This window comes from Palaemon carinicauda, chromosome 3 (genome assembly GCF_036898095.1).
Source record: "Palaemon carinicauda isolate YSFRI2023 chromosome 3, ASM3689809v2, whole genome shotgun sequence".
Classification (NCBI taxonomy): Eukaryota; Metazoa; Arthropoda; class Malacostraca; order Decapoda; family Palaemonidae; genus Palaemon; species Palaemon carinicauda.
Genome location: NC_090727.1, coordinates 172,459,886 through 172,469,885, shown reverse-complemented (window position 1 = coordinate 172,469,885; position 10,000 = coordinate 172,459,886). Strand labels below are relative to the sequence as shown.

General features: G+C 33.5%; 1 protein-coding gene across 1 annotated transcript; it reads left to right on the top strand.

Annotated features, from left to right (window-relative positions):
• The first annotated feature begins 3,427 nt into the window (after positions 1-3,427).
• LOC137638050 (uncharacterized) lies at positions 3,428-9,564 on the top strand. Its single transcript, XM_068370147.1, has 5 exons — positions 3,428-3,463; positions 4,952-5,078; positions 6,523-6,729; positions 7,370-7,530; positions 8,289-9,564. Exons 2-5 carry the CDS (start codon positions 4,953-4,955, stop codon positions 8,497-8,499), a joined length of 705 nt encoding a protein of 234 aa, XP_068226248.1. The 5' UTR covers positions 3,428-3,463; position 4,952; the 3' UTR covers positions 8,500-9,564.
• Positions 9,565-10,000: the final 436 nt, after the last annotated feature.

Genomic DNA, 10,000 nt, shown 5'->3' with positions numbered 1-10,000 from the left:
AAATAAATTTCTACCTCATACCTGGGATCGAACGCTAGCCCCTTCTAATGAAAGGCCAGATCGAAACCAACCATGTCACGAGAGCCCATAAAAGAAATCGGAACCTGACCGCTACCAGCTGTCCGAGGATTTACCTGGCGAGACATCAGTCTCTTACCAGCGAGTTTTACCCAATTTCCCGAGCCACCACGTGACACAATTGGTAGTAATTCATTCAAATTACCCCTAATGAGTCAATATGGATTAATATCAACACAACATCGTGTTTCAAATAGAAATAAATTTCTACCTCATACCTGGGATCAAACACTAGCCCCTTCCAATGAAAGGCCAGGTCGAAACCAACCATGTCACGAGAGCCCATAAAAGAAATTGGAACCTAACCGCTACCAGCTGTCCGAGGATTTACCTGGCGAGACATCAGTCTCTTACCAGCGAGTTTTACCCAATATCCCGGGCCACCACGTGACACAATTGGTAGTAATTCATTCAAATTACCCTAATGAGTCAATATGGATTAATATCAACACAACATCGTGTTTCAAATAGAAATAAATTTCTACCTCATACCTGGGATCGAACGCTAGCCCCTTCTAATGAAAGGCCAGGTCGAAACCAACCATGTCACGAGAGCCCATAAAAGAAATTGGAACCTGACTGCTACCAGCTGTCCGAGGATTTACCTGGCGAGACATCAGTCTCTTACCAGCGAGTTTTACCCAATTTCCCGGGCCACCACGTGACACAATTGGTAGTAATTCATTCAAATTACCCCTAATGAGTCAATATGGATTAATATCAACAGAACATCGTGTTCAAATAGAAATAAATTTCTACCTCATACCTGGGATCTAACGCTAGCCCCTTCTAATGAAAGGCCAGGTCGAAACCAACCATGTCACGAGAGCCCATAAAAGAAATTGGAACCTGACCGCTACCAGCTGTCCAAGGATTTACCTGGCGAGACATCAGTCTCTTACCATCGAGTTTTACCCAATTTCCCGGGCCACCACGTGACACAATTGGTAGTAATTCATTCAAATTACCCCTAATGAGTCATTATGGATTAATATCAACACAACATCGTGTTTCAAATAGAAATAAATTTCTACCTCATACCTGGGATCGAACGCTAGCCCCTTCTAATGAAAGGCCAGGTCGAAACCAACCATGTCACGAGAGCCCATAAAAGAAATTGGAACCTGACCGCTACCAGCTGTCCGAGGATTTTGGGGCTAGCGTTCGATCCCAGGTATGAGGTAAAAATTTATTTCTATTTGAAACACGATGTTGTGTTGATATTAATCCATATATATATATATATATATATATATATATATATATATATATATATATATATATATATATATATATATATATATATATATATATGGATAAAATCAATATTGAATAAAACGATGTCAAAACACAATAAACGCCATGAAAATCGGAAATAACTACAATGCTGAAGGTTAGTGACCGTAGACCACAATCATTTTTCGAGAGTGTAGTTATTAAGGAAATATTCAGCCCCTTGGAGTCCGGATTTTCCCAAAAGAAGATAATAATTATCCGGATTTCATGGACCCTTCGGTACGAAGTGAGACGAAAAAGAAAGTGAAAAGGTTGATTGCACGCTTATCATCGTCATAATAATCTCCTCCTACGCTGATTGACGCAAAGGGCCTCGAGTAGATTTCACCAGTCGTATTACCATTCATCATCTACTTCACGCTTCATAGTCCTCAGCCATATAGGCCTGTGTCTTCCAACTCTTTTAGTGCCTTGTGGAGCCCAGTTAAACGTTTGTTTAACTGATCTCTCGTGGGAAGTGCGAAGAGCATGCCCAAGCCATCTCCATCTACCCCTCACTAATGAATAAAAGATTACGTAGTAAATATAAGATAGAAAGCAATAAATTTCTCATCTTCATCTCCTACGCCCATTGAAGCAAAGGGGACTCGATTAGATTTCGCCAGTCGTCTCTACCTTCAGCTTTTAATTCAATATTTCTCCATTCATTATCTCAAACTTTACACTTCATAGTTCTTAGAAATGTAGGCCTGGGTCTTCCAACTCTTCTAGGGCCCTATGGAGCCCAGTTAAACGTTTGGTGAACTAATCACTCTTGGTATAAGGATACACAATACTTCAACGTGAATATCTTTATGAGGTGGTGATGAAAAGCTTCAATTTGTTTTTTAATATATTAGCCATGGTCTGAGTATCTATACTCAATTATTTTTTTAATGAGGCGCATTTGCACTGACTCGCAGCGGTGCCCTTTTAGCTCGGAAAAGTTTCCTGCTCTCTGATTGGTCAAAATTATCTTGTCCAACCAATCAGCGATCAGGAAACTTTTACGAGCTAAAAGGGGACCACTGCGAGTCGGTGCAAATCTGCCTCACTAAAAAGATTTGTCTATATAACTATTTCTTTGTTGAATTAAAAAAAATAGACAATGGAGAAAAATATTCTGGAATATTAATGAACTATATTTCTTGTTTATAAAGCCTGTTATCACTGAAGTTGGTATTCATAATTAATTTGCTGAAAATTTAACAAGTGAATAAGAATGAATATTATTTGTTGAAATGATAAATTTGTAAACAAATTCAAATTCCCCTTTTACTTGAGTATTTTGTAGCTACTATTCCATTAATCTATTCAAAAAGTTCCTTCTAACTGGTTGGCATGTAACACCGACCAGAGGAGTCTTCTAAATATCTAAAGTCTGGAGATATTCACGCCAGAATTGTTCGATTTCATGGGTGTTTTCTTTTCCTCTGCTACAGAACTCGGGAGTTTTTTTTTTTTTTTATGTTCCTTTTTCCATAAGCCTTTAATCCTTTTAAGTGGCATATTTAGGCAACAAGCATTATTTCGGCATGGTTGAAAGCGACCTGACCTTTCATTAGAAGGGGCTAGGGTTCGATCCCAAGTATGAGGTAGAAATATATATATATATATATATATATATATATATATATATATGTGTGTGTGTATATATATATATATATATATATATATATATATATATATATATACATATATATATAATATACATTTAAGTATATGTGTGTGTATGTGTATGTAATTAGTATTCATAACTTGTAGCTTTCATTGCTCCTATATTTATGAATTAAAAGAAAAAAAAGCAATCATCCACTCGAAGGTTATATCCCTGGAATCGGTTGGAAGGATTATATAGCCAGGTAAGCCAATAGACCTCTTCTAGGTAAAAAGGGAAAGAGAAAAGGGACAACAGACCGCCGCGGGAGGAAACAGAAGTCAGATAGGAATGTCGGGAATGGTCAACGGCGTACCGAGATGCGCAGACACACGCATGCACTCCGCTTGCAGGATTCATGATCTTGAAAAGTACAAAAGGGCTCGTGAACATCTACTTGTCCTCAGTTCGGTTTAGGTGTTTATTGAAGACCAAGTTTTTTTCTCAAAACACGTAAGTGACTTCGAAAAGTCAGAAAGTGTTCAAGTGTTTTTCATTTCAGAGCGGTGGAAAAAATCTGTTTCTTTCAATGGATGATAAGGCATCTTGAAAAATCTTGAAGTGTTCGTTAGGACGAAGAGGAGCGTGTTAAGATGATGTTGTACAGCAGCCATTTGAGTCCAAAACCAACATTTCTACCACAGCTATGTTGGGTATTGTGGTGCTTTAAAAGCTATGTTAATTGCAGTCTGTCTCAGACTGCAAAATTCCATCTGATGGTATTGATCAAAATTATTACCTAAAAACCAAAGTCAAAGAAACGTACATTTTTGTCAATCAACTACCGTCCCCGGTAATTTCGTAGTGCATGATTATATGTGCTGAATAATTCCATCTGATGTTAATGATCAAAATTATTACATAAAAACCAAAGCGAAAGAAACATAGATTTGTGTTAATCAGTTATCGTCTCCGGCAACATCACAATTTCCCCATAGATGATACCTGATTCGTTTGTTTCCGAGTGTTTATATGAGCTGCACTTTTTGATACACTGTAATTCACATAGATTTTGGTTGTGACTCAAAGGTCTTTACTAAACTGGCATAAACGTTTGTCGGTAGTTAGTATATTTGTAAAGCTTTAACCTATTGTGTCCTACGTTGTGTACTGTTGCCGCCATCTTCTTTCTGGAACCATTTCGGCATTCTTCAATTGGTGTCCCTGCTTTGATCACTCAAGCAAAATTCTTTTATACGTATAAAGTCATTTTAAACAGTATTTACCAAATATTTCCATGTGATATTAACTTTAACAGTAGATATGCAGTGAACCTCTTACTCTACCCTCAGTATAAATAAGATAAGTTAAAATTCCACCTAATAAACGCAAGTAAAGCAACTTTGGGTTCCTGTTTGTGAATTACATGCATTCTCATCCTCCGTTGTGAGTATATATTTCATGCATTAATGTTAAGTTGGGTTGCTGTTTTTTTTTTTTTCGATTGTATTAGGATTAAGAAATATAGTTTTTAGGTTATGATTTGTTTTACCATCTATTCACAAATAACCTTAAATTAAACACTTTTCATGGTGGATGGCAAAGTACCTCACCAGCAACTTCCCGGCCAATCTATAACTTTTCCATAATTTTTCTTATTGTTCAATGTAGTGAAGTTGATGGCACAATGCTCGAATGTAACTCATACCATAAAAAGACCTGAAAATTAAGTAGAGAAAAGCAATCAGACGACTTAACCCTGAAGACAGCAATAGGTCAATAGTCTCCTAAAGGAAGGAAGATTATATAGACCTACGAAGAATTCCAAAACTCAGGGGGGACCACTAAGCAGTCCCCAAAATATGTAAATCCAAGGATCACTGACTTCCCCAGAGGAAATCTGGGGAGTAGGAGACGCCATTTTAATTAAAAGAGGAAAATCTACTTAATTCTAATTCATTAGTTACTAATGATTTTTATTTCATATCTTCTCTTTCGCAGGATGAGAGTTCTTTGGCTTTTAGTTGGCCTCGTCGGTCTGGTCTTGGTCCCCCGGACCGAATCGACTTTTGGGCTTCTTGGGGCTGCTCCAGCAATTGCAGCTGTTGGGGGTCTTTCGGCGGTTAAGGTATAGTAAGATTTATATTTTTAATTCATCTCTCTCTCTCTCTCTCTCTCTCTCTCTCTCTCTCTCTCTCTCTCTCCAAGAGCAACTGAGGTAGCTTAGTGGTGTTACTTAAGACACATAATTTATCAATTTGGGGGTTCCGGGATTCCCATGCTTTTTTTGTATTATTTCAGTATTTTTTTTTTTTTCAAAAAGACTGTTCTTTCACAAGACGTATTTTTATAATTACCATATCCTTAGATACTAAGTTATCAGATGATAAGATATTCTTAACTTGTTCTTAAATATTACTGTTGTTCATCTATCTGCCCCCTTAATATTACCATATCCATACATAGTTTTCCAAATTTCACTTTATTCATTTGTAAAATAACCCATTTTATAGAGCATAGCCACTATCTTACTAACTTTTAAAAGTTTTACCTAGAATGATAGAATCTAACTAGGTTTTTAAGAATTTTTAGCTTTCATTTTATATACAAGCTTACAGATACATCTAAAGAGATTTATTTATTCTCATTGCTTTTTCAGTGATATTATACTGTAGATTGTAGTTGCAAAATATTCATAACCCATGATTTATAAGTTTACTGGCCAACAGTCGCTCTGCAACTAGCTACATCATGCATTCTTTGCGCATATTTGTTTATTCACAAGGTATTAATTTTTTCGCCAGATTCTGAAAGTAGTTAAATTAGAAGTCATTAAGAGAAAATTTGAAATTTATTTAGCTATTCACTAAATGTTTTGCTGTAATCTATAAATCAAAAATAACATTCTTAATATTTTCCTTAACCACCAAAACTGATCGTTTAAATATTCCCTTGGGTTTCAAAGGTAGTATTTTTAATCAGGTTTCAAGATTGATTGGGATTTTAAAGTGACTGTGTCAAGCTTTACCATTCCTTCAGATCTAGAAATCAATTGGCTAAGTATCAATGGAGATTAGAATACTAATTATGGAAATCTTTTCCTCAGATTTGAAAAGGAAATCGTTTCCTCAGATTTCAAAAGGAAATCTTTTCCTCAGAATTTAAAAGGAAATCTTTTCCTCAGATTCCAAAAGGAAATCTTTACCTCACATTTTAAAAGGAAATCTTTACCTCAGATTTTAAAAGGAAATATTTTCCTAAGATTTCAAAAGGACATATTTTCCTCATATTTTAAGAGGAAATATTTTCCACAGATTTTAAAGGGAAATATTTTCTTCAGATTTCAAAAGTAAATGTTTTTCTCATTTTAAATGGAAATCTTTACCTCGGATTTTAAAAGGAAATATTTTTCTCAGATTTTAAAAGGAAATCTTTTCGTCAAATTTCAAAACTAAATATTTCCCTCAGATTTTAAAAGGAAATCTTTTCCTCAGATTTTAAAAGGAAATATTTTCCTCAGATTTCAAAAGGAAATCCTTTCATCAGATTCTAAAAGGAAATCTTCTCCCCAGATCTTGAAGGTGATTGGTTTAGCAGCCGTCAAGAACCAGCTAACCAATGGGATTTCGAACGTCTTCAACAACGAGGACGAGTACGACGACTATTATTCCCGAGAGCCTTCGTACCTAGCCCCTCCCGTTCTGAGCCAAGGGCCCCCTAGTTTCTATATCGTTCCATCTGATTACTTCGACAGACGCAGAGGAAAGCGAGATACCCAGGTGAGGAGGGTGAGATAACTGAGCGAAAAAAAAGGGAAATGATACTGTAGAGGTAACTCAGTGAGGAAAGGCCCAAGTGAGTAGGGTGAGATAACTGAGCAAAAGAAAAAAAAGAAAAAGAAATAGGGAAATGACATTTACTCAGTAAGGAAAGATTTTGAGGCAACATTTACTGTACTTCACATTTAAAAATACAGTGGTTTTAGCTTGAGTTATTTAGATTATCTGCATCTTAGCTTTTATAGTTTTAAATTAAATTTCCTGTTATTCTTCATTTATAACTAACTATATCGGCGTCAGTGACCTTCGATCTTTGGATGCCAGAAAACTTTAAATCAATCAATCAATCAAGGAGCGAAACAATGTAATTATTTCTGATATTTTTTATTTCTTAAAAGCATGAATCAAACATACCCTAAGAATATCGAATTGAATTTTTCCTTTAGGGAATAACAAGAAACTACAGGAAAGCAGCTATAGTTTTCAGTTTTTTTTACATATATTTGCCTGTTTTTTTAATGTTTTCTCCTGCATAACCTAAATTAAAACTACCCTAAGATTATTCAAGCTAATTTTTCCTTTAAGAAAGGGGAAAGAATCTAGAGAAAAGTGGCCATAATTTCTCTCTCTTTTTAACAAGGGCAAAAACAAGCAGGCTCAGACGGTCGGCGAAATCGATTACTTCAACGTGATCGCTACTCTGGACACAGACGGCTGCGCTCAGAGGTTGGTCTGCGAGCTTGCACAAAAATCAGAAGAGGAAATCAAGGAAGATGAGCGAGCCATAATGTTCAGCTTCAAGTATGTTACTGATATTGTTCTCTATTCGGTTGTGTGGTGTTAATTTTTGTTAAATATGTATATTTGTATATACATATATGCTAGTATATATACATAAATGTACAGTATATACATATATATATAAATATATATATATATATATATATATATATACATATATATATACATATATATATTTATATATATATATCTATGTAGGCCTATATATATATTAATATATATATATATATATATATATATATATATAGATATATATATATATATATATATATATATAGATAGATAGATATATATATATATATATATAGTGTGTGTATACCTGTATATATACTGTCTATATATGTATATATATGTATGTATATATATATATATATATATATATATATATATATATATATATATATATATATATATATATATATATATTTATATATATATATATATATATATATATATATATATAGTGTGAATACCTGTATATATACTGTCTATATATGTATATATATATATATGTATATATATATATATATATATATATAATATATATATATATATATATATGTATATATATACACATATATACAGTATATATACCGGTCTCATATATACCTAAAATCCATTTTTAATATGACATTTTTCTTCAATCGTTTTCCTATTTCCATGTTTAGTTTCTCTTTTAAAATTTCCTTTATAGAATTTTCTTCTAAAACATTTAACACAAATTTAACTATCTTTTAACGGCGCTCATTCTTTTGCAGAACATCGGTGGCACCCCCTCCATCAACTATTCGCAATTCAAAGGGCATCTTCGACTACGCTGCTTGGCTGGGCAAGAACTCCGTCCACAACTCAAAAGCTTGTGAAGCCTTCTATAGCCAATGCACGTCCAACTCCCAGGAGATAATGGAGGCCTTCCGACTCATGGAAGCAAAAGAAGTGGTGGGCGATAGTAATTTTTCCCAAGAATAATTAGAAGTCTTCCGAGTCTTGGAAACTTTAGATATGGTCGGTGATAACCAGGAGGATCTCTAAGAGTTAGCAGATTGATTGATTAGTTCAGTATTCTTTGACCTCCTGACATTCTGAGTAAGCAGAGGCCATCAGATATCTGGAAGCCAAGTGTATAGTCACCAGAGGGGTTTCCAAGAGTAATCAGAAGTTTCCAAATCTTGGAGGCCAAGGATATGGTCAACGATAACTAAATTGTTTTCTCAGAGTAATCAGAAGCCTTCTGTTATTTTGAAGCTGAGGCTAGCTTGCAAAAAAACAGGTTACCCCCACGAGTAAATGGAATTAAATGAGCTCAAGACTATTAGGGCATTATTTTATAATATTCCTTGGAATTGACGTTTTGGCTCCGTGTTTTTGTTATTTCTTAGCAATGAATCTTAGCTTAACATACTCTGTTCTACAAGATTCCAGGATATCAGATTAGGTCAAAGTAAATTAGGAGGGCTTTTGTATTAAACCATCACATGTAATTATTAGTACTGTACAATGTTTATTAATATGTTATACCCTGTTATTGATTTCTGTCTGATCAGAGTATTTCATTATAGAATTGCCTCTATGTAACATCCTTATCTAGGAATTATGATTCACGTTTATCTGTGTGTGTGTGTGTATGTGTGTGTATCTTTACTTTAGGTTTAATGTCCTATGTAGTTAGCGTAATGTTGTTTTTCCTGCATTTCTCATAAGAGCACTTGACAGTTCCTAAAGGTTTAGTTCAGATTGATAGAAATACCTCAGGTACTGGAAAAGAACCTTTATTTCTTTTTCTCTTAGTTTAACCATTCTAGCAGTTTTATGGCAATGCGTCACTGTCGTTGCCATAAACTGAGCAAAATATTTCGAGTGTGGTGTCAGTTACCAGCTATTTCAGAAAGCAAATATGTCGATGTATGCTACTTTCTGTAAATTAGTTTTTTTTCTTTTTTTACATTTTCTTCCAAGTTTTTATCTAATTTGTTTAAACATTTTCTTTCGTAGCTTCCAAGTTTTTTATTTTGTTTAGTTTAGAAACTAGATAAAGAAGAAATTGGTGTTTTTTTTCTTTTTTTTATAAGAAAAATTTTTTTTTTCTATTACATAAACCTCCAAAACTTGGAAGTGGTGTTACATACATATATCAATAATCATTTTCATATATGGTTATATAGAATCATGTAAAGAGCACCTTAATGGTTGTTTACTAGTATATATATATATATATATATATATATATATATATATATATATATATATGTATATATATATATATATATATATATATATATATATATATATATACATATATATATATATATATATATATATATATATATATATATATATATTATATATATATGTATATATATATATATATATATATATATATATATATACATATATATTATGTATCTTCAGGATCACATTTGGTTTATGTTTTTCCAAGAATATAATTTTTTTGTCTGAAATTAATCATTTA

Bases quoted from the DNA above. Each gene is read 5' to 3' on its own strand.
- LOC137638050 (XM_068370147.1), top strand. From the start codon at position 4,953: ATGAGAGTTCTTTGGCTTTTAGTTGGCCTCGTCGGTCTGGTCTTGGTC. The intron at 5,079-6,522 runs GTATAGTAAGAT...TCTTCTCCCCAG, and splicing joins GGGGTCTTTCGGCGGTTAAG to ATCTTGAAGGTGATTGGTTT. The intron at 7,531-8,288 runs GTATGTTACTGA...ATTCTTTTGCAG, and splicing joins GCCATAATGTTCAGCTTCAA to AACATCGGTGGCACCCCCTC.